Source organism: Balaenoptera physalus (assembly GCF_965194825.1).
Source record: "Balaenoptera physalus genome assembly, chromosome: 5".
In the NCBI taxonomy this organism is placed as follows: domain Eukaryota; kingdom Metazoa; phylum Chordata; class Mammalia; order Artiodactyla; family Balaenopteridae; genus Balaenoptera; species Balaenoptera physalus.
This window is the reverse complement of record NC_138884.1, coordinates 50,739,993-50,766,418: the sequence shown is the minus strand read 5'-3', so window position 1 is coordinate 50,766,418 and position 26,426 is coordinate 50,739,993. Positions and strand designations below refer to the sequence as shown.

The window sequence follows — 26,426 nt, the reverse complement described above, 5'->3', positions numbered from 1 at the left end:
CTTGCTTGTCTCATATTATAATGCACATTACAAAGAGTGAACTTTCCAGAAATGAAAATCTGAGCATAATATTGTATTTCTTAAAGTTCTTCAAACTAGAGTCTTCAAGATACAGTTTAGTATCTCCTTAGCTTAGTATTCAAAGCCTTTCCATAAGCTGGTCCCTGACTACATTTATAGCAGTGGCTCTTCATATTCTGAAGTCATAGGTTCTTACTTGCTAGAATCAGATGAAAGGCATAGACCTCTCTTCTCTGCCTGCCCGCCCAAAGCACACTGAAATACACAAACATTGAAACAGAACTTCAAAAACTCAATCCAGGTAGAACCCTTGTTCCAGGGCATCTTCACCATCCACTTCTCCAAATTTTGCACTTGTGTTACTGAATTTACAGATAACCAAAAGCATATAAACTTTTAGATTCTTTCCTGAAAGATACTTTCCCTGCTAGAAATACCTTTCCTCCCCTTTTCTTTTGAATACTTTTTCTTTTTTCTTTAAGAGAAGCCTTAAAGGAAAAAAATCTTTCATGTCCACAAAAGCTTTCATGACCACCTAAAGGCTGAGTTAGATATTGCTTCTTGTACTTTCATATTGCCTTATGCTTAAAGAATTGTGACTCTTCCACTGCCTAATATTGATAGTTCTCTCTCTACTTGTTTGTTTCCTCTACCAAAATTATAAACTCTGACAAAAAGGATTGTGTCTTTTTCAGATATACCTCTAGTATCTAGCAAGTGTCTGATGCATAGCAAGCACAAAATAAATATTTTCTGAGTAAATATGAATGAATGAATGAAAAGATGAATATATGTGATACACAAAGGTCACTGATGACCTTTAAGAGGACTATTTCCATTGCACAGACAGGTGAGAGACCAAATCAGACTAAATGATAGTAAATTGAGAAAATGAGTAACACTATTCTTTCAAGAAGTTTGAGGGTTTGAGAAAGAAAAAAGATTTTAAAAAATAAACTAAATGAGACTAGATGAGTTATTAGGGTCTTTTTGGAAGAGTGAAATATCTGAGGATGTTTTTAGGCAGTGGATAATAAATCTGTAGATTGGAGGAGATTGCAAATGATAGTGGGAAAAACTGATGGAAAAATGTGAAGGAACCAGGAGGAGGAGATGGGAAAAAACCAACATACATGGGATGGTTAATTTAGCAGGGAGGAAGAACCTTTCCTTCTTAAGAGAAAGAAGTGATGAACAAAGGAAAGTGAAAATACAGAGGGAATTCCAAGATACTCATCAGAAATTTGCCATACTCCTGGTAATAAAAGTAAATCACTTCCGGAGAAGAGTAAAGAAATTCTGCTGTGAAGAAAGTGTTGAGTCAGCAAAAAAAAACCATGAAAGCTTTCATGTTACAGTGAGAGTTTAGATTAGGCTGGAATGCATGAATTTTATTGGAACCAATCAGAATGGTTTTGTGGCTTTTTCTAGGCACTAGAGAAAGCAGACCATGGGAAATACCTAGAACTGAGGAGTGATATAGGATGCATGGTAGCAGATAATCAAGGTATGTGAGGGTTTCTTTTTTACTAGTTTGCAAACTTGAGGACAAGTACTTCACAAAATGAATTATTCCCTTGTGCTAGGAGGTGTTTAACAGAGATTGTTAAAAGAAAAAGAGATGAATAAATGAATGAAATAGTTAAATGGCACCACAGAAACCAGGTTGGAAACCAGGATGGAAATGATGGGCTGGAAAAATTGGGAGCTCATGCTGAGGCAAAGGATAGGAGTAATGCTGGGAAGAGTTGAAGGTTAAATGACTGGCCATGGACTTGATGGACAGGAAGTTGTGTACTGTTCTTATAACAATGTTTACCAGGAGAAGCATGCACAATATAGAAGACTCCTACTTTGTCCAGCTTTGTATACAGTGAACATAAGTATAAAATAATACTATAATTAATAAAAAGAGTTTTGGAATTGAAAATCCAAGTATGTACCAGAACTTTAAAAAAAATGATTCCATTCTACCACAGGGAAGTCTCATGGTAAAATAAATGATTAAAAAAACCCTCCTCTCTGGGACTTCCCTGGTGCCGCAGCCTGCCAATGCAGGGGACTCAGGTTTGAGCCCCGGTCTGGGAAGATCCCACATGCCGCGGAGCAACTAAGCCCGTGCGCCACAACTACTGAGCCTGCTCTCTAGAGCCCGTGAGCCACAACTACTGAAACCCGCACGCCACAACTACTGAGCCCATGCACCTAGAGCCCGTGCTTTGCAATAAGAGAAGCCACCACAATGAGAAGCCTGTGCACCGCAGGGAAGAGTAGCTCCTGCTCGCTGCAACTAGAGAAAAGCTCAAGCGCGGCAACAAAGACCCGACGTAGCCAAAAAAAAAAAAGTGGGCTTCCCTGGTGGCGCAGTAGTTAAGAACCCGCCTGCCAATGCAGGGGACATGGGTTCGAGCCCTGGTCCGGGAAGATCCCACATGCCGTGGAGCAACTAAGCCTGTGCGCCACAACTACTGAGCCTGCTCTCTAGAGCCCATGAGTCACAACTACTGAGCCCACGCGCCTAGAGCCCATGCTTTGCAATAAGAGAAGCCACCCCAATGAGAAGCCTGTGAACTGCAACGAAGAGTGGCCCCCGCTCGCCATGACTAAAGAAAAGCCCATGCACAGCAACAAAGACTCAATGCAGCAAAAAGTAAAAATTAAAAAAAAAAAAAAATGCATAAAAAAAATTCCTCTGGTTTAAGATGAATGTGATTTGAAAGGATTGTAGAAGATGTCAAACAACAGTTTTATCTAATTTATTTATTAGTTTTATCTAATTTAAATGTAATGAACATAGTTAACTGCTTATGTAAGAAGAACTGCTATTTTCAAGGGGCACCAAAGAACTTTTTGTTTTATTGTACAGAACGTCCACGTTAAAGTTTTGAGGGATTTTCCCAAGGTAACTTGACCAAATTACAAACCTGGCATTGTAACCCACAGGACAGTAAAACCAACAAGGCCAAGGGAAACACCCAAATGTATGGAGGCAATATGGTTTTACCTCACAATGAAAAGTAGAAAGTTGTAGCAAACCTATTCAGTAGACAGAGGAGAGAACTTCAGTCACTTGGATGTTACGCCTGCAATAACAATTTCACACCCCATATTAATTGAATTTACTGCTTCATAACTATTTCTGCAAAGTGGCTGTATGAGAGTAAATAAATTTTAATTTTAATTTCCATTCTCTGGTGGTGCTTTATAACTATTCTTACATTATTTCACAGCGTCCACATTCCCTGTCTTTTGCTCGTCTATGTTTTGTTTCCTTTACTCTGACAACACTAGTAAACTTTTTTCAATCCTTGCGTTCCTCTGTAAGACAAATTAATGTAACTTTGACAAACTCTTCTTAAAAATATAACACCAGGACTTCCCTGGTGGCACAGTGGTTGAGAATCCGCCTGCCAATGCAGGGGACATGGGTTCAAGCCCTCGTCTGGGAAGATCCCACATGCCGTGGAGCAACTAAGCCTGTGTACCACAACTACTGAGCCTGTGCTCTAGAGCCTGCGAGCCACAACTACTGAGCCCACATGCCACAACTACTGAAGCCTGCACGCCTAGAGCCCATGCTCCGCAAGAAGAGAAGCCACCCGCAATGAGAAGCCTGCGCACCGCAATGATGAGTAGCCCTCGCTCGCCGCAACTAGAGAAAGCCCGTGTGCAGCAATGAAAACCCAACACAGCCTAAATAAACAAACAAACAAATAAATTTACACACACAAAAATATATATAACAATAAATCATCTTCCCGTGATGAACTACTGTCTGTAAATGTTCTCAGTACCACACCCAGGGGGGAGGGAGGACATTGCCTTATGATGCTTTACCGCTTCAGAGTATTAGGGCACAAACACTCTGGAAACACAAACTGGATGACTAGCTTAGCAGGACAATTAAGGGGCAGGAAGAACTTTTCCCTTCTAAGGCTGGGGTAGGGGTGGGGTGTTTATGTTAATTAAAGTGGTAGGAATCTTTTGTGAGCTTCTTGTATTCCAGAATGCATCTTTAAAAAAAAACGTTGTTAACCATGTTCCTTTCACTTAATGGCATGGCAGATATAACCAGAGTCAAGTTCCCAGGCAATATTTACTACACAGTCATGGTTATAAAAAGGTTAGAATCAGATTAAAGTTCTCAGCCAAAATTTACTACTCAGTTGTGCTTACAAGAAAGGTTAGCCCTTATAAGCTTTCCATTTCTGAATTAAATAATAAATGTAACAGTTTCAGGAATTACTATAAAATTACATGTCTTTTACCAAGAGAATCTGCATTGGTGTATAACAGAGGCATGTTTTCCATGCTGACAGATAGAAACACTTCTTGGCTTTCTGATGACCTACACAAAAGGTACCCAGTAGACACTACCTAGATAGGTAGTAGCTTTCTTCCTCTGTCTGGTCTGCAAAAGAAGGGTAATCCCTTATTTTCCACAAGGTGTCCTACCATTATTGATGACTTTTTTTGGAGGATCCAGACAACAGATATGTTTTCCATCTATATTTAAATGTATAATATTAGCACTTTAGATTTGGTCCAGATCCCAGGAATGTGGTATTAACTGAGTGATTAAAAAAACACACACAATTTTTTATTATGAAAACTTCTCAACAGACACAAAAACAGAGAGTACAAGTCCTCATATGTACCCATCTCCCCGCATCAACAAAACCTAGTGATTGTTATTTTAATTAGAAAGTGTCAGACTTTTTTTTTTAAACAAAGAGATGCTCTTAAGTATTTATAGAATATTACAAAGTTTCCTGAACGCCAAAATTTTTGAATCATGGGCAATGGACCTATTAAGAATATTCAAATACACATTTTATAAAATACACATGTGGCTACTTTCATTGCAATGTTAAAACTGCAATAGCAAAATTTTAAGCTGTCACCATTACAATTGGAGAACTGAATTTATTTGCCTTTTGTGGGATAAAATTAGACTCAGTATCTAATTTGTTGGTTTGCAAATTTCTTTTCTCAGCTAGTAAATATTTAAATGAAACCTACATTGTGTAAATCAGTGTACTAGAGTTCATTTAGGATCATGAGTATTCCTCATTTCACTAGATGATTTTCTTCTCTTTGACTTCCTATATGTATTTAGTTTTCAGACATGGAAAATAAAGTTGTAGTTAACAATCTTAGCATAGAAATAATAACGAGTGAAAAAGAAAAAATGGCAGAATAAAATTAGCCTGAATACATGTCACCAAAAAAGCAGTACATCAAATTGAGTGTGTGAATATATGTATGTGAAACACATAAAACACATAGGAATATAGTCTCTCCAAAAAACATTTTGTAGAATAGTGGTGAGAGAATGAGAAGAATAGGGACTAGAGAATAATGGCTTAAAGAATTAACATCTGGATAGAAGTCTAGTTATAGAGATTCTGTAATCATACATACTCTGACAATTAAAGATATATTTTAATTTCTAGTATTACTTTACCATAATTAAGAGTGTACTATTTTTTTGGTCAGATTACAAGGTATAAAAATCTGACAGGACTTCCCTGGTGGCGCAGTGGTTAAGAATCTGCCTGCCAATGCAGGGAACATGGGTTTGAGCTCTGGTCCGGGAAGATCCCACATGCCGCAGAGCAACTAAGCCCGTGCGCCACAACTACTGAGCCTGCGCTCTAGAGCCTGTGAGCCACAACTACTGAGCCCCCGCATCACAGCTACTGAAGCTTGCGCGCCTAGAGCCCATGCTCCACAACAAGAGAAGCCACCTCAATGAGAAGCCCGTGCACTGCAAAGAAGAGTAGCCACTGCTCGCCACAACTAGAGAAAGCCCAGGCGCAGCAATGAAGACCCAATGCAGCCAAAAAAAAAGAAAAAAAAAAAATCTAACAAATATTTTATTATCCTTTAACTGTAACCTGATCCTCTAAACTGCAACTCTAACATGGTATTGACTCCACATTTATATAGCAACATTAAAAGGTAGCTTTTCAATAGGCTAGTGTTTTGTCATAAATTCTTGACGACTGAGAGTCACAATTTCCACCAACACTTACTTAACACACTTAACACTTTAAACATATGAAGTTGTGGCATGTCGTCATGAACACTATACTTTTAATGGTTAGGGAATTATGAAGACTTGCATGATATTCTGAGCTTATGTAGAGCTATTTTAGATGAAACGTTCAAATCTACAATCTTCACATTAAAATGTATCTAAGCCAGCGCAAACTGTAATCTAAAAACATGTTTTACAAGTGACACATATTCAAGCTCAGACAAGTAACATGAAGGAAATGAGACTCAGGCAATTGCAACATCAGGAATTAAATAACCACTTTTAGCTTGGCATTTCTTTACCTTTAATACATGACCCAAATTATAGATAAAAGTTTCAAAGAGAAATGCACTAAAATGACAGGTTTTGTAGTTCAGAACTGTAAAAAAATATTTAAAACCCTGCATTTTTATAGTTATAGGTCCTAACAAATAAAATATTTCAACCTTCAAATAAAGCAGAGAAACAAAAGTAGCAACATTATGTATTCATGTATGGAGTGTTTTTCTCTATGCTTTCTTTTGAGGGGGTTAATTTCTGGACATTAGAGATTGTACCTTGTTTATGATCACTAGAGTCCACTGTATTCTATATTACACCATGCTGCATGATACATGAATAGAATATATTCTAAAATCCTTTGAGAGCTAGACGTGATCAATAGAATTTTTAACCAAGAGAAACAGAACACATGCAAGTATGAATATATATAAACGAGGAAAGGTATATGGAGAAATACTCTGTGAAATATAAATTACTTTATAGATGTAAAATTTGTGCAGAGTAGGAAGGCAACAAGAGTGAACAGTTCCTCTATGATGGTCTTGTGTAATGCAGTAGCCATAAATCTGGGCCAGCTGTACCACTCTTCTAGCATCCTCCAGGATCCTTTGTTGTTATGACTTCAACTGCCCCTTCTAAAGCTTTCAAACGGTACAGAGTTCTAAAGGAAAGTGACTGCATTTGCTGTTGGTTGGTCAGGCTGTGACTGACAAGTATGTGATTTTCTCTTACAGTTGGACAAAACAGAGAAGGAGGTGGGATTTCTCCTCACTATATAGCATAATTCATCAGAGAATATTGTTGTATTCCATATCTGAAATAGCACCACTGAATATACTAAACATTTAATATTAATAGCCATGTTGCAATATTCAGTTTAGATTAACAAACACTTACTGACTATCTTTATATGTCAGGCACAGTCGTAGAAACTAAGGATGTAGCCATGAATTAGACCAGGGCAAATTTCTGGTGTCTATAAGAGGAGAAAAAAGCTCTTTAAAACAAATAATTTCAATGAAAAATATAGGCCAACATCTGGAAGTGGGAAGATGAGAGAAAGCTTCCTGAGCTATGCAATACCTGAAAGCTTAGACAGTCTTTTAAGGCAGAAAGCTGCATGAATAAAAGCATGAAAATATAAAATAGCCTGTATGGAGGGAAGTTGGTGAGGGAGGGCAAGAGGAGTGGGAGAGGAGGAGAGAGAGAGAGCGTGCGAATACACGTGGTGTTGGAATGACTTGTGAGATGGGAAATGCTAAAGGGTGAGACTGGAGAGACACAATAATGGAAAGCCTTAACTACCATAATCTAAGAAGCCTGAATTTTATCCTGCTCAGCTGATAAAAAGTTATTAAATGGCTGGAGGCAGAGAAGAAATGTATTCAAATTTGCATGGCAGGTAAACAGAGGACAAATTATAGCTGAGAGATCAATTTAGAAAGCTAGTTCTATAGTCCATGGGCAACAGAAGGAACTGAGAGACTGGAATGAAATGAAGAAATATTTTGGAGGTTAAAACTGTTGGGTCTTAAACCTTGTGATGATACTCATTACTAGTAAGATCCATTTTAAATCATAAACATATCGATCCATGCTTTTCAGAAGGTTTCTATATCAAAGCCAAACTGGGTCTATGTTAACTATGTATGAGTTAGATTTAAATTAGGTCCCTAATTTCTGATAAAGTACCCTCTGATTTCTGTGGACTCCAAAACCAGTATTATATTACTGTGATTATAGACACTGGAAAGCTCGTTTTGGTTTCACTTTTAACTTTCCTTAGCATTTAAAAACGCAACTTCATTTTTTTTCACTTGGATAAATCAAAGAAGAGAAGTAAATGTCTATGCTCAGTTGTTTTTAAGCTAAAGAATGACTTACTGCATACTTCTTCTCAAATGCTTTTCAAACCAATCTTTGGTATTTTTTACTGGACTAACTGTGTGAGAATGGTTTGAAGCTGCACTCAATGGCTAGGTAATTTTAAATAAAATATTCAGTTCCTTAGTTGCACTAGCTACAATGCAAGTGCTCAACAGTCACATGTGGCTTTTAACTACAGAGCTGGACTTTGTAGATATAGGACATTTCCTCCATTGAAGTTCTATTGGACAATGCTGGTCTAAAACATAAATCTCCCTAAATTTCCGCCCTGGAAACATAGTACCCACTTGATTCTTTCTGGTTAAGATGTTGAATCCATCTATAATAGTGTGCTCTTCAGAGATACAAAATATATTGTATCTTAGTAGTATAATAATAAAGTCATTAATACCTAAGTACATGTGATACTTGACCAATATCACATAAAATCCCTGCTTATTCATATGTACTTCTGTGGAAACTGATTATTTAAATTATTTAAGTTCATGGAGTAATCCAAATAACGACTCAATCTTTTTTTTTTTCTTTTTTGCAGTGGGGGGGTTGCTATTCTAAGGGAAATAAGGTAAAAATAAAAACTGAGTAGTTCATCTTTACCAGTTTTGGCTCTTAGAAAAGAAAGATAAGTTTTGAAAATATTTCTCTCTCTCCATAAAATGTCACTAGTAGCATCCTCTATGATGAACTGTAACATTTATGATTCCATCCTCCTACTCTTCTGAAATTTAACTATAAAAGTATATGCGGGCTTCCCTGGTGGTGCAGTGGTTGAGAATCTGCCTGCCAATGCAGGGGACACGGGTTCGTGCCCTGGTCTGGGAAGATCCCACATGCCGCGGAGCAACTAAGCCCGTGCGCCACAACTACTGAGGCTGCGTGTCTGGAGCCTGTGGTCCGCAACAAGAGAGGCCGCGATAGTGAGAGGCCCGCGCACCGCGATGAAGAGTGGCCCCCGCTCGCCACAACTAGAGAAAGCCCTCGCACAGAAACGAAGACCCAACACAGCCAAAAAAAAAAAAAAAGTATATGCACTTTCAAGTTCAATGGAATGAATGTGAATGGAAATGAAACATTAAGGTGCCTTAATAATGAGAACAGGCTCACATATTTGAGTGTTTCCATACTCTAGCTACACAACAGAGTTTAAGCTGTATTCACACAACAGTCACAGAACAGCAAAAACTAGGCTAGACCAGAGGCCACAGCACTGAAAGAAAGGAAACGATACTTAATTTAGACATAAAGTAGATTGACTGCTGGAAGCAAAATTCTATTCATAGTCCCCACCCAGGGTGTGGAGTGCTGTTCATACTATACTCACAGTACTGGTTCCAAGTCAATCTCTCATAATCAGGAATGTGCTGCCAACCCACAGAGCAATGGATAGGGAGTGTGTGGTAATTACACCACAAACGGCACGGCAACAGATACTCTCATTAGAAAACAGACAATTTCTCAGATCTTGAGATGGAGTAGAGACAGGTGGAAAAGAAAATACTGGGAACAGGGAAGAAAGGAAAAGAGTAGAATAGGACAGTCCTATGCTGAGGTGAAAAGAGTGAAATGAAAAGAATAAAGCAAAAAAAGGGAATGACATCAAATTTTAAAACTAGTTTCCATGAGAGAAAGCTGTTATGTTTCTTCCTGCCCCTCCCTCACTGCTTTATGAATGTAGAAAACTATTAATAATCATCATAATAATCTTATGATTTTTAAACTTCAACTACAATTTCTTTCTTGGGATCTTTTTTGTTCCTAACTTTATTTTGTTCCCAAAGAAATTAGAGCACTCGATACCAACCACTGCTTTTTGATAGTTTACTCTCTTATGTCATCAGGTACAGGATAACCATCTTACAGATCCTACCGTAGTAAAGCCCCATCAAAACACTATCCAAAACAAAGCAAAACAAAATCCCACTATCTGCCACAATAGAGGATATGACACAATGGAGCTCCATCTTAACCCACATCCAGTGTGGTTTATTGAAGGAAGAACCAAATGAGCCTTTCTTTCATAATAATACCTTGTTTTACTGTATTAAAAATTATATAATTTTACTAGGAAGAGACCTAAGGGGTTTGTTTAGGTGGTCACTTGAATGTCCAACTTCCCAGGCAGTAAAATATTTTCCCAACAATATATCTGAAATGTTTCTGGTTTCTGCTTGAAATCAGAATGGCAGAATGGAAAAAATCTTATTCTGGGGCTTCAGAGACCTGGATTCTAAATTCAGCTCTGTTATGATTTATGAATTATGTCTTTCCTTTGGCAAACTAGTCTACTCCGGGTCTCTGAAAATGAGATGTTTGATTTAAATGATATCCAAATTCCTTCCAATACCAAACTCCGTGATTTTAAAGTCTGATCTCCCCTGTGCTAGTTGGCTGGTTGATGCTGTCAGCTGAGGAGATGCCATGGAGGTGATCTAGGTACAGGCTCCTTTCAAGAGGATGGGGCCTGGGCTAAGGTAAGGGCTATACATTTGAGGCTGAAGGAGACAACTGTCTTTCCCATTAGTTCAATGAATCTCCTCATGTGTCCCAAAGAACAAACTGCAATTTAGCAATTTCTTTTCTTCTGACTGTTGTATTATCCCAGTGAACACTGTAACACATCCTTTTTTAAAAATTAAGAGGTAACATGTAGTGGGAAATTCTTAGACTGGAATGCTGAAATCTCTCATGGAAATCTACAATCTCCCATAATAATGGAAACTTTATCATTAACCAGTTATGTGATCTTGTGTACATTATTAAATCTTCCCAAGCCCAAGCACATGTGCTTTAAGACCTCTTCTAATTCTAAAATTACTGATACCCAGTAGCAACTTCCAATTGTAAAGATCACAAAAACTGTACAGAGTATTAATATTTTTAAATGCTTTAGTCACACAGAAAAGGGATCTATGAAGCTTACTATTCATAAGAATTAAATGAGATAAATGGGTTTATATTATTTTCCATTCTTTTTTCTTCTTTGTATACTAGCTGAAATCTTCATACTGGCAATCTGTACTTTGCTCGGCTAACAGAAATTATCTTACCTTTAGAAAAAGACAGCACAGCATAAAACCAGTAAGTTATTCAGCTAAATAACTAATAAAATTATTGCTTTTGAATTCCAAACCTCAAACGTTCCTTTCAAACAAGGCTTTTAGTCTAAAGCAAAAATAATTTATTACTACTTGCAAGTTACTATATAATAATGGAGTTTATTTAAGGTGGTATATTTCCATAATAAACCAACATTTTCAAGGTGTTCTGTTTTCTTTAACTTGGTTATAAAATATACTCCGGGGGGAAAATGGGTAGGTTCTTTGCGGGATCAAATGCTTTTGAAAACTCTTCAATACCAAAGAGAGATTTCAGGATAGAGATTGTCCTATATAAAACAATTGAAAGCATATTTATTTTTAAAAAGAAATCTTTTCCTTTTCTTTTATCTCTTATAATAAACTTAAAATTTCTAAATCTGGAAATTTTTTTTTTTGTAACAAGTTACCATTTTGAAAAAATAAGAGTTTACAGAGATTATATATCATTCTTTGCAGATATATATATGCATATCTGAAAACAAGTTGGTCTATTTGAGTTTCCATAATACACTTACACACACATGCATGCACATGTTTCCCAAAAAGATAAAAGACTTCTATGCAAACTAGGATATAATTTGACTTAATACTCACTTTATAGGAAATCCCCGTAAATCACCTATTCAAACAAAACATGTTAAACAGACTATTTATTGTAGCATAATTTAACAAATTAAAAATATTTTCACTAAAGTTTTGATGTTTTACTATTTGACTCTCAACCAAGGTTCAAGTGTAAAAAACACTTTCCTCACTTCAGTAATCCAAACTACTATTAATTTACCAAATAGTAAGTCAGATAATCTTTTGAAACGTACACCTGAAAACATTATGAATTAATATTTTAATATTTACATGTTAAGAAAATATACCAGTCAACCTTTTAAATGTTAGAAACAGTCATCTAAATTGGTGTGTATCTTCACTATTTATATTCTGAGACAATCATGGTTTTATCTATTTGAATCATTGAGGGATTTTTTTTTTCCACAATGGGCAGAATTTCTTTACATAAATGTCTCCATGAGGGAATGCTCATAAGAATGTCAGGCTAAATTATATTCATATGTTAGCTGTTGTGCAACACTAAACAGTCATGAAATACAACGTCTGAAAGGAGAGACTTTATTTTAAGCTACAAAGTGACTGCTTTTTGCTGTCACAACTCTAAAAGTTTACTGATCAGAGTTAAACAGTGAAATCATGCATAAAACAAATTTCTAAGCTTTTATTTTCTTTGAAAAATAAAAGTCTTTTTAAGTCTTTGAAAGTTTTTAGATCTAGGTTATATTCAACCATCTCATAATGCTGGCTAATGTTTTTAAAAATGCAATTATATACAAACCCATAATATTAATTAAGTGTTCAATAATTTCCTCCATAATTTCAATTTCCCCACTAATTTGCAACTCCTGAATGGAAAAAAAAAAGTGCGAAACTTCATTTATGAGAAGTAAAGCACAATGTGGGGTCTATTTTCAGTCCTAGAACTTTGCTTAAAACTTAAGTAACAGACCAAACTTTTAGCAGAGTACTGTAAAGGCAAATTATGAATCAAAAATATTCACTAGGACAATGATCTTAAAAATGAATATGACCCTTGATTATGTTACTACTCTCACTGAACTAGAAGCATCTTAAAGCTCCCTTTAATCACCTATGTTCCAGGGATCTAGAAGCGGCAGTTATAAAACTTTAATCTTCAAAAATGTAGAGGATTAGGGACTTCCCTGGTGGTCCAGTGATAAAGAATCCACCTTCCAATGCAGGGGACACAGGTTCAACTCCTGGTCAGGGAACTAGGATCCCACATGCCGCAGGGCAACTAAGCCCTCGTGCCACAACTACTGAGCTTGCACGCCTTTACTAGGGAGCCCACGTGTGCAGAGCCCACACACTCTGGAACCTGTGCGCCACAACTACAGAGCCCACACGCCCCGGAGCCTGCACACCACAACTAGAGAGAAGCCCGCACACCGCAAGGAAGAGCCCTCACACCTCAACGAAGATTCTGCGTGCTGCAACTAAGACCCGATGCAGCCAAAAATAAATAAATAAATCTTTAAAAAAATATAGAGGATTAGATTGAAAACTCTTATTTTACCCTCTCTTCCACTTATCTATACTAAAAAGATCCTCTAGCCATATGTCTAGAACATAATTTTATTCTGTTCAATATATTGTGCTTTGTGTGTGAATAGGTACTTTTGAAACAGAGCTTTCCCCTGCAAATAATAACTGATAATTTATAAAGTTATTTTATGCCCCCATACTAGGATTGTAATAATTTGACTCATTAATCACTTTACATTCACTACCCAATTAATTTATTTGTGTTAAGCCCATTTTACACATAGGGTAACTTAAGACAGAGTGATTAAGCCCAGTTGTTGAACTAAGGATCACATAGCTACTGAGTGGGGTAAATAATTCAAGCCTAGGCTGTCTGACTCTAAATCCATAAACCTAAACACTATGATTTTAAAAATGTAGATTTAAAACTTCATTCCAGACCAAAGAAATTATAATCTCCAGGAGTCGTGTTCCAAAACGTGTTTCTTGAAGCTGGTGGTTTGGGAACCACTGCACTGTCACCAGTCTACACTGCCTCCCTGGGATTGCTGATTTTGATTAACTGCATCTCATTTCCACGAACCAGTCCTTTACAGAAGCCTCCCACAAGATAGTGCATGATAGCCGGTGCTGTGGAGGATTAAAAAGAGGTAGAAAACATGGCTCCTGCCTACCTAAAATATTGAGAGACTTATATGGTGGCTGGACTGGGTGTGTTTAGTAGGGATGACTTTGTGGTAGCACTGTACTTTGATTAGGGTTTTTGTGGAAGGAAGAACAGAAATTGACAGAGAAGAGCGAGCTTAACTTGGCTACAAAGGTTTTGCAGTGGAAATAAGACTTATGGAATGGTTTACTAACCCTTCTTTATTTCAAAACACAATTTTAAATACTTCAATTCAATTCTCTCTCAAACACACACGAAATTACTAACCTTCTTCATTCATGGCTTCTCTCAGAACCTGAAGTTTCTTTTGTCTTTCTCGGATTCGGTCCAAAGCACTTGATATTGCTGAGGAGGTGGGCAATTCTCGTGTGTGAAACACTGGATCCATTTTCTGAGGGCCAAAGATATCCAAGGCTATGCTTCCATCTGAGTATCTTGCCTCCTTTTTCCTAGGAGTAGTTGAAGTCCGTACTGTTACCGCCTCAGGCAGACAGTGTTGGTGTCTGTCAGTCTCCCCAGAAGAGACGTCTCTGTCACCTGTGCAAAGCAAGTCCATGGATGAAGCCCAAATCTTCTTCTTGGGAAGCGCATCAATGCCAGGGATAGCTTTTTTTTCTGGGCCACTAGTTTTGAACTGGTAAGGGGAGCAAGAATTTTCAGAATCTTCATGTCCAGAATTATTATCTGATGAAATGTCCTTGAAATAATCTTCTTCATATTGTGTGTCTCTTATGGACAGAAATCCCATAGATTTACTAAGCCCTTTGTTAAGAAAGGTCTGATGAGAGAACGGAGACTTGTATGTATCTAGTACATCAGAAGTAGAGCTTCTTCCTGGAATGATAAGAATCTATCATGTATGCACAGAATTTTTAGAAAATAACTGGAATGTAACCTTACTATTGACAATCAAAGTGGTGGCAATTTCCTAATTCTCCGAATGGAGGAAGAGAGATGAAATGGGATGGTGGTGATGATAAGGGAAGTGGAAAGAGATGTTATGTTTGTATAACTTTTCATAGTCCAATGTTTCTTACCTAATGATATCAATAATATATTGAACTTACTTCTTAAAGTAGCATTATTTTATATTCAAAGGTGAATGATTTGGTTTTAAAAAATAGATAAGAGTTTCTGATACTAACCAGTTTGGTAGAATATTAATTATTCATGAAACGATTTGGGGTAATAATAGAATATGTAGTATACTCCTTTAACTTCTAAAGATATAATTCAAATAGGTATTATTTCAATATAAAGCCCTGCCATTTTCTGGTCATTTAAATAAACATGTTCAAAGAAGAAACAAAGAATTCTTGCTATATTCTGGATGGAAAAAAGATTGTAGTATTTGGAATTCTTAAGTATCAAAGTTTTATTATGATTAGATATGTTTTCAGAAAATTTGATTATGTTTGAAATCCAGACAACTTGACTGTGTTTAAATTATGTAAGAAACAATTTTTCCACGGCAGACCATTATGTACTGAAATAGTTTTTCCTCTCGAACACAATGTATCAATATTTGTCAACTGGAAGAAATTACCCATTCTTATTTATGCTTTAGTCTTTGATGTAGTTAAAACCAGTATGCCATTCTAATTTTTTTTAAAGGCAGCAGTCTAAATGCATTGAGGCGCAGCAAAAATGTCCAACCAGAAATTTTTTTGAATTCATAGATTCAACAACAAAAAAAATCACGCATATATATGGCTCCACTATTAAAAAGAGAAATGTAGAAAAATATAGTTACTAACCCAATAGCCCATAAACACTGAAGATTTCCTGCGTGACCTTCTGTGATCCCTCTTTGATAACCTATTTGCTATGGATACAATGTAAAATGATGACTAAAACCTTCCTGATAATAATAAATTGCTTATTAACTCATTTGAAGAAGGCAATTGCTTCTTCAGGGTAACAACTATAAGCTATAATTCCCTGACCACAAATTTTACCTTAATAATTATAGAAAAGCAAATTAATTTCAGAATGGCAACACATAATTGCTTGAAAATTAGATTCAAATGTTTTCTTGGAACTCATCTTCCCCCTGAACATGGATCCACTCAAGTGCAAATAAGGATAACATCGCCTATTTGGGGCACATCATCTGTAGCAGCGGTCCCCAACCTTTTTGGCACCAGGGACTGGTTTCACAGAAACAATTTTTCCACATACTGGGGGAGGGGGATGATGGTTCAGGGGGTAATGTGAGCACTGGGGAGCAAAGGGGAGCGGCACATGAAGTTTCACTCGCTCGTCCACCACTCACCTCCTGCTGTGCAGCCCAGTTCCTAACAGGCAATGGACCGGTACCTGTCCGTGGCCCCGGGGGTTGGGGGCCCCTGATCTACAGAATACTGGGAAATATACCACACCACATCTAGGCACATAGATTGCCACAGACTTTAGATTCTAATATAAAATAATTTTAAATTGATAAATATGTCTATCTTACAGTATTTCAGTGAATTACATTCTTAAACCACATATTGAAACTCATTAATTTAAAATTGTATTAAAAATAGAGAACAAAGATACTCTTAAAAATTGATAGAATACAATAGATAAAAAATAAGAAACGAAAGGATTTACAGATCATAGAATCACAGATGAACTCAACAATCTGCCTTCTTTTACTATCTTGACTACCAACAAGTAGTCAAAACTTGGAGAAAATCAAACAAGTGGGTATTTTGGCAGCACCATAAATTCACGGTCAACCACTTCGGACACTCAACATCATGTGCTAACAGTAAGTTCACTCACTTTCCACAACTGATTCATTTTTCCTCATTCTTCAAATTTCCCACCTTAACTCTCATCTCTCTTTAGCTGATGAGCTGGTCTCATATTCCACCAAGAAAATAGTTGTCAGAAGACAACTCATTTTTCCATGACTAATTCTACATATCCACCGGTGTCTGCAATCTTTTCCCTACTGTCTCAAAGGATGAAATTTCTTACCAAAGGCCAATTCCCGATACGTATTCAATTCCCCCCTCCTCTTACTTTATCAAAGATTTTATTTCTTTGGTTAACTTCTGCCCTCTCTACTTCCATCTTCATTATCCCCCATTTCTATTGAGTCATTCCCATTAGTACACAAAACGTGATCTAATATCTCTATAACAAAACCAAACTAAACAAAACCTCTCCCCTATTACATTTCCCCTCTAGCTACTGCTGTCTCCAATTTCTCACTTCCCATTCATTATTCTACCCACTTTAGTCAACTTCCCATTCCTCTACACCTTGGCAACTCTCATCATGTATCACTGATGATATCCATATTACCAAATCCAATGGACACTTCTGCATCCATATCTTACCTACCTCTCAGCAACAACTAATAGTGATGACAATCCCTTAACGAATCACTTTCCTCTCTTTACAAGCTTGGTTTCTTCCTACTTCTCAGACTGCTCATACTAAGTCTGCTTTTTCCTCTTCCTCTACTGGATATCCAAATGTTGGCTTTCCTCAGATGTCAGTTTTAGAACCTATCATTTCACTCTTTCCTTATACACTTCCAACTATTAACAAGGCTTTAAATATTATCTACATACTGACAACTCCCCAATTTATTTTCTTGGCACTGATCTCTTCTGGGAGCTCCAGTATGAAACAACTGGACCTTCTACTAGTGTATCTCAGAAGCACCACAAACTGAACATGCTTAAAACTAATCTTTTGCTTCCCATATCCAGAGATGTCCATTTACCCTGGTCTTTCCAACTTGAATAAGTGGCAACATTATCCAACTGACGGCTCAAAACAGAAATATGGGCACCCTCCTGAAACCCTTCATCTTCCTAATTCCCCATATCAAACCCATCAGAAAGTGCTGGCTATCTAAATTCTCAAAGATATGTTACTCTGTTATTTCCAATTCCACTGGCATCACCCTATTCCTAATTAACACTATCACTTGACTAGATAACGGCAATGGCCTCCCTGCTTCTTTTTTCATCCAACTACCCTCCACCCAGCAGCCAGAACTAACTTTTAAAAACACGTTCCATGATGTCACCATCCTGCTTAATAAGTCTCAAAGGCATATTATTGCACTCCAAATAAAATCTAGACTCCTTCTGGGCGTGCCACTTGAATCCTTTTTAGTCTCATATCCACTTTCCTTATTCCATCCAGGCCACAGGTTTTTCTCCGTTAAGGTCTCTTAAATGTTGGGACCTTTCTTATGGTTAGTTGTTTCTTATTCTATAGTTTTATTTTAAATGTGACTTCTTCAGTGAAGCTGACCACTATTGAAATAGATCACTTTCCAAATGTATCATGAGTCTATTACATTTGGAACAGGTAAATTATTCTCTTTTAGGTCATTAGTATTTACTAGCTATCTGTTACTGGGCCATGGTAAAGAGCCATGTCTTCTCACTAGTCATATGAAGCTTAAAACTAATTGCTAATAAGGTGGCTCTTGGACAACTATGGCTTTATAAATGCTAGGTTTTTATTGTCTTTATAAAAATTAGTAGATATAAAATATTTCAGTTCATGGTTATTAAAAACTTCAGAAAGTTATTTTAAATTCTGCAGGGTAGAACAAAATTATAATGAAAATAATTCATTTAAAGGTTTATATTAACTTCCTACTCTGTTTCTACAAAATGTGGCTCATTTTGCTTTATATGTTTGGAAATCATATTATGATAGCTAACTTAAAATCTCATGACTATGACTTATAAAGTAATGATTTTGAACCACAATTCTCTTCTAGTAGCCAACAGGACAAAGAAAGGCATGGTGACATAGGAAGAGGAGTGAGAAAGTAAGATGGGGGGGAGGGAAGGGAGGGGGCAGTGATACTCTTCAGGAAAACGGCAAAAAAATTGTGGAAGTGTGAAACAAGGTTCAAAATGGTACGTATATACTTGTTACAAATGCTCTAAAGTAAAATTGTAAGAGCTATGAGCTACAAAAGCATTAAAGGGGGAAACTGAGTGTGGATGACCTTTTGAAGGAAAAGAAAGGCAGTGGTAGGAAAGAGATGTTTTGAGCTAGGTGGTTTCTCCAGTGGATCTTCTAGCCTAGGACTGCTTTTGTTTGATTTTGGGAATAAAAAGGAGACATAGCTTTAGGTAGAGACACAGAGAGGTGGATTTCAGCTGGTTATAAACATACTATTCTTAAATCACATATTCCTAACCGGCAGGAGTCTCAATGCGTTTTGTCATGTCAATGATGCTCACTGTCTTCAACTACACAACAAGATATGTAATTGCCTGATTAACACTTCACAGGTGGATAAAATACATATGGCATCATACCCAGCAATACAGTATCATGGTTGCTTTGTGTTGCTAAAGCACTAGGGAAAAAATTTCACTAATCTGGGAACTCAGTATTAGAGTTCAAATATAGCATTTGGCCATATAAATGAGGAAAAACATGGAATTCTAGGCCCTCTTATTAGATGCTTCAGTCTAGTAAACAAGTGAAAACCATCTACTGTTAATACCAGTGTCATCTCAAATAACTATATTTGAGACTAGACAAAATGCAATTTCTTCAGATGCTTTCCATATCTTTCCAAACATGTGCCCAGGCTATTATAATTACTTTATTAAACAAGCAAAAAACAGCACTGAAATCATTAATTAAGTTCACCTAATAGCTATGCTCACTACTCATTTTGATCACAGGAAATTAAACTAAAGGTATTTCTGAAAGCAATGCCATTGTAGCTACTTTTTAAAAGATTTCAGGTGGAACTTTCTGTGGTATTTTCCTATGCTGGCAGAGTTAGAAGCTCCTTCATCTAAACTCACAGAGCATGCTGGACCTCTATGAAGACATTCTCTCACTGTATTAAAATTATCCATTTTATTATATATCTGTCATCACTCCTACTCATTTCCTCACCCCCACCCCCAACTGGAACAATAACATAAGGGATCATGTCTTACTCATTTTTGTATTTACTGTTCCTGATAAAAGAAATTCCAAAAAACTGCTTGCAGAATGGACTGGTTATATAACTTTTGAAACCTTTTAAAGTCAATTTAGGTAGCATAATCTACCAGAAAGATTACTGTCAAAAGATGGGGTTTAAAAAAAAAAAAAAAAAAAAGATGGGGTTTTAACTAGCTTTGTCATTCAGTCCATGAGCTGGGGCAAGCCACTTAATTTGTTTCTCATTTCCTTCATCTACAAAAATGAAAATAATTTGTTATGTCTTCTTCTTAGAGGTGACAGGATAAACGAACTAACCCATGTGAACTATTATGAGCTCTTCTGAACAAGCAGCAACATAAAGTTCTAAATTTTGCTTCTTTTTTGTTTCTATTTTATTTTTCTCAGCATATAATTATCTACTGAGGGAGAATTTAAGTTCTTTTGAGAGAAAGTCATAAAACCAGAAATCAAAAGATCTCCTGGAAAAGTTTTAGATTCTATAATTTAAAAAATCAAGTTATTCACAACAGAACAATTAGTGACTATAGGTAGATTTTTCCACCTTTAAGGATGCTCTGAATTCAGAAACAGTTTACAGACAAGATTAGATTACATACAATTATAAGTATTCAAATTTAAAATGAAACCACAAACATTTTCCTTTCGGAGGGTGCGCTAGTTTGCTAAAAAGTAAATGGCAAACAATAAGTAAACGTTGAAGAGCTATGAATAAAAGATTTTACGATCATAAAGAGTATTCATAATATAACATATTCCATTTATTAAATTAAATTGAAAAAATCTTCCTTGCAAAGTACATTGTGTTTTAACTATTTTTGTTATTTATGATGAACATCATCCTTAATGGGATATCATCATTCATCTTTCTCCTCACACTGAGACTCAAAAAATTCACAGCATCTCTTAGAAGCTAACTTCAAAATGACATTTCAGTATTAAAAGAGGCTCCCCGATTCCCCATCTGTCTTCACAAATGTGTTCAGGTACATAAAAAAAGAAACATGATATTATCAGTACGCCCAAGTTCTGAAGCACTATCATGCTGATCTGATCAAGGTGTAGGTTTCCAACTTAAGCTTTCTTGGCAGGAAATGTTTGATTTCTTTCTGCTTAGTGAAGCCTTTTATCAGCATTGACAGTATTATATAACAGAGTGGAGGCGAACAGCCCACTAGTTTAGGCCTTAGCTTCTGTAACAGATCTCAGAGGTAAGATGTAAGGAGAGACCTTTTATGGTCATTTACTCATAGATGAAAAATTTTATTCTTAAGTTTTAGTTGAACAATCAGATCACTTAGATACGAGGCATTATGTCTAAAATTGCTTACTTCTTTTAATCTACTTCTGTATCTCACTGCCCATCTTGACATTTTATTTATTGAGAACAGTGGTCAGGAATCTAATAAACTAAGTTATCACTACATATAGGCTTTAGGTTGGTCTGCATCAAAGAGAATGCTTTACTACTAATGTAATACAACAATGTTGCTTTGCTGCAAGTGACCACTGACAGTTAAGAACTGGCACTGTCCAAAGGTAACACCAGTGTCCTAGTAGAATATTTCTTCTTCATGAGTTTTTTTAATCTTAAGAGTTATATTAATAAGTGTGTGCCACTGACTATTAGTTCCTAATTGCTTCTGTCTGGTAATGTCTATAATTAGTATACTATGTGGATTCTGTCCTTGAGATGTGGTTTTACAAATTTATTAAAGATAAATTAAAAGAGACGTTGAGCAGTAATATTATGGTAAGCAACGGCTAAGACGGGCTGAGGATCCAAAAGGCTATTGTTTCTTTAAGTATAAGGACCTCTAGTTCTACCCCAACTACAGGAACTAATTTAGGTTTATCCTGAGTGATAAATTGTAATTCCTTACAAATTCTCTTGAGTTTAGATATTGGGGAGATTGTACTCTCCAATAAGGAGACAGGATTATTAGAAAATTAAAATCTATGTACAGTCTATTTAAAGATTTCTCTGTTAATTTTCTTAAGTTACTACAGTCACTTCTTCACTTAAGTCACTTAAGTCACTTCTGACTTAAGTTACTACAGTCACTTCACAGTCTATTAGTCATAAGAATTCTAGAGCACTATTAGACAGTAATACTAAGTCTTAATATTGCAAAAACAAAGTCATAAATAAAAGGCATTAATACTTTGGTTTAAAACTTCTGATACATTTGTTGTTATAATAAAATAGTCTAATAACATGAGCCAAGATGGTGAACTACAGTTTATTTTTTTACTCTGCACACAACTTAATGCTTAAAATAGGCTATCTAAAAAATTAAATCATAGAGTCTCATATATTTCTTTCCAGAACCATTAACATTTTATTACAAATGTATTACTATATCTAATATTTTTATAAAACTTTTTCTCATACTCATTCAATCAACAAATATTCATTTAACACAAAACTAACACAAAAACTAACATGCTTAGATTTTCCCCATCTCTAGCATCTATGTGTCCAGAAAGCTTAATTTTGTATATGGCTTTCACAAATATATGTATATATGTAAATGACAAGTAAATAACCTGCTATTTAAAGTATGCTATAGATAAAACATATAACCAACAAGGAATTACTGTATATCACAGGGAACTCTGCTCAATACTCTGTAATAACCTAAATGGGAAAAGAATTTGAAAAAGAATAGATACATGTGTATGTATTGATATAACTGAATCACTTTGCTGTACACCTGAAACTAACACAACATTGTTAAATCAACTATACTCCAATACAAAATGAAAATTAAAAAAATAAAATAAAATAAAATAACTTACCAGTAAAAAAAAAAAAAGTATGTTATAGAGTTGGCATAGATTCAGTTCAATCTCTATTGCTACCTCTAAAATATTATATAACAATTGATGTCTGAAACAATAAGACTCTGAATCATTGAAAGTAATATAATCTAAACTATGTTAACACTTGTGAGTCGTTAAAATTTGATAAACTAAATATGGCGGGGTGATCTTTTTCTGCAGATTCTGTAGATTCATGATGAAGAGGGATAGAATGGGGGGTCTCATATATTTGGGAACATTTTTTATTCTTAGAAAAAACAAACTATCTCTAAAAATTAATAATAATATAACATATTTACTAAATCAACAAGTAACAACCAAGCATACAAACTTCAATTTCATATCCTGGCCACTTAATGACAGCAGGAGATGACAGAAGGGAACTACGAAAAGAGAGAAAGAACAGGAAAGAGAAATAAGGAAGCAAGGAGGAGAGAAAGGGAGATAAGAGGAGAATAAGAAGGGAGGAAGAAATAGAAAGATGATAAATAAGAGAAACAAATCATTTCTTTTAAATCTAATGTTTATTTATTAAAGTATTCACTGTGGACCTCCCTGGTGGTGCAGTGGTTAAGAATCTGCCTGCCAGAGATCAGCTTGGTGCTTTGTGACCATCTAGAGGGATGGGATGGGGAGGGTGGGAGGGAGGGAGATGCAAGAGGGAAGAGAAATGGGAACATATTGTATATGTATAACTGATTCACTTTGTTATAAAGCAGAAGCTAACACACCATTGTAAGGCAATTATACTTCAATAAAGATGTTAAAAAAAAAAAAAAAAAAAAAAAAGAATCTGCCTGCCAATGCAGGGGACATGGGTTCGATCCCTGGTCCAGGAAGATCCTACATGCCGTGGAGCAACTAAGCCCATGTGCCACAACTACTGAGCCTGTGCTCTAGAGCCTGCGCGCCGCAACTACTGAAGTCCTCATACTCTAGGGCTCGCGTGCTGCAACTACTGAGCCTGTGTGCTGCAACTACTGAAGCCCGTGCGCCTAGAGCCCGTGCTCCACAACAAGAGAAGCCACCGCAATGAGAAGCCTGAGCACCGCAACAAAGAGTAGCCCCCACTCTCCACAACTAGAGAAAGCCTGCACACAGCAACGAAGACCCAACGCAGCCAAAAAAAAAAAAAAATTCATTGTGTCTCCTTGAAAAAGACTCGTTCTAAAACAGGGAATTGATTCAAAATTTGATAGATTAACAAAGTGTTGCTATTCTTAGCACCAAGGTTCACATGATATCTTACCTCAAATCCTAGTATTGTTTTAAGATAAAAGAAAACAGATTTTTACCTATGAGAGGAAGGTGTCTATATACATATAAGGACGTAAATATAGTAAGAAAACACAAGGAAGGGTTAAAAATACTTTTTTTTAAATTGTCATCAAAGCATTGTAAAAACTAAGTTAAACAAAGTCTGCCTTCTTTTCTGACCCACGCATAGACTAATAATATATGTATTAGAAACAGAACTTTATGTAACCTGAAGTAAATTGACTATATTGATGATATGAAAGCTAAGATACCTTTTCAGAAAAACAATCCTTATTCTCAATAAGTAAAATGAAAGTACCAAAACAGACACGGAACTAACTGCATTATTACAGAATCACTCCATTAGAAATGATTTTATTGCTTTTCTTTGACTTCTTAAGATAAGCAGTACACTTGCTTAGGGCACATCCTTCCCTCTCAGACATGAGCGTTCTGAATTCTGCAAAACATTTAGTCTGGATAAACAAATGTCTACATTTAGTTTTCACAATGAGAGTTTCTCATAGGTTTTAAATAAGATAGCTGTGCTCTGATTATCTAATTAAGCAGTTAAACATCTTAACATTTTAATCTGACTATATCAATTAGAATGTTTTATTAGAATATATTTAAGCAATATTTACATTTACTTTAACCCCAGCTTCAAGACTTAAGACAATAAAATATTTCACCCACAAAATATTTTTGTTAACGTTTAAATTATAATTATCAATATTGCTTGATGAAAAGAGAACAAAGATAATCAACAAAAACAAAAGTTCATTTTATAAATAAGCCAAGCTTGAAACTTACCACTGAAAAATAAACTTTCACATAAAAATTTAGTTTTTCTACTTCCATTTCTTGTGTTTTGAATTTCTATTCATTTCCTCAAAAAATCAATTTAATAACTATGTAGAACCTATAATTATCTAATGCTATTGGCAAATAGCAAAACCACTCTTCATCAGTCTTTACTTAGTCAGCATCATATAACCTAAGTTAGTATTTGGTAACTCTTAAGTCATGAAATTCGTTGGTCATATAATCAATTCAGTGGGCTGCGATTAGCATTAAAAAAAGAAACAGAATAGAAAATAACAGTGTGCAACAAGAATAATGTTGCTTTCTGAAACTTTTGTTTTAGTAGCATTTATGTTCATAAATATGTGAGTACTTTAAATTTGTCGTACTTTAAATGTATTTTTAATACAAAATACCATGATAAAGTAAATAAATGATATTATTGCTACAATAACAATATTGGGAAAGAAATTATTTACCATGGTGTCCTGATTGTATTAACATTTTCTGCATAACTATCATGGATTTATATATTAATACACATATATTAATATACCTAGCATTCCTATCTGTACAGTGCCTCCACTTTGCACACTTATGTTATGATTATGGTCACAATTACCAGATTTCCAAGCTAGGTTAAGTATGATTTTGTAAAGGAAACAATAACTAAGGTTAAAGCCTAAAAATTTCCTATTAATATACTCTTACCTGTTGGTAATCCTTTTCCTCTCAATCGGTCTCGGATAGTCTGGCTTCGATCAGGCTTTTGCTCACTGTTACGGGAAAGCTGATCCGTCTGTACATAGGTAATCAAAAGTCAAGTTTGACAATAGAATCTCCCTTTTATTTTCATGGTAATTGTCTACAGAATGACACCAGTTAGATAATTTTTGGAGAGTATAACATTTAAGTAAAAACACTCCACGTCTGCTATTGTTAATATATATTCCTTGGATAAGATTTATGTAGCTTAGTTCTGGCCAATTCATCTTCAGGAAATAAAAGCCAAGAAACATCTATCAAAGACTAATCTGCTTGAGAGGGAGGGAGACGCAAGAGGGAAGAGATATGGGAACATATGTATATGTATAACTGATTCACTTTGTTATAAAGAAGAAACTAACACACCATTGTAAAGCAATTATACTCCAATAAAGATGTTAAAAAAAAAAAAAAAGAGTAATCTGCTAACTAGGGAACAAAATTAGCCAAATTAAAGAAGTTAAAATGAGTTCCATTTCAAAACAACACACTTGAAGTGTTCTTTTTTTTTCCAAACTGATAACTACTTTCACCTCTCAAGTGTGATGATAATTTAAAAACCATATTAATTCTGGTATGATAAAGCTCTCTCCTAATTCTAACTATGCACTGAGGGTGCTGATTTAAATTATTTTCAAAAATAATTTTCTAGATTTTGCCTACCAGAAATTACATTTGAGAAATATTTTAAACTAAATGGACATATTGAGGGATGACAATTAAATTTAAATCAATGCTCTTTTGAGACCCTATAGAACAAAAT

General features: G+C 35.7%; 1 protein-coding gene across 8 annotated transcripts in view; it reads right to left on the bottom strand.

Annotated features, from left to right (window-relative positions):
- Window positions 1–26,426, bottom strand: part of PTPN13 (protein tyrosine phosphatase non-receptor type 13) — a 224,735-nt gene that overhangs the window by 104,341 nt on the left and 93,968 nt on the right. For all 8 annotated transcript variants that reach the window (XM_082463220.1, XM_082463219.1, XM_082463217.1 and 5 more), the window contains 2 exons: window positions 25,610–25,697; window positions 14,339–14,905 (listed from right to left, as the gene is read on the bottom strand). In XM_082463220.1, the coding sequence (XP_082319346.1) occupies window positions 14,339–14,905; window positions 25,610–25,697 (655 nt within the window). The remainder of the gene's footprint in view (window positions 1–14,338; window positions 14,906–25,609; window positions 25,698–26,426) is intronic.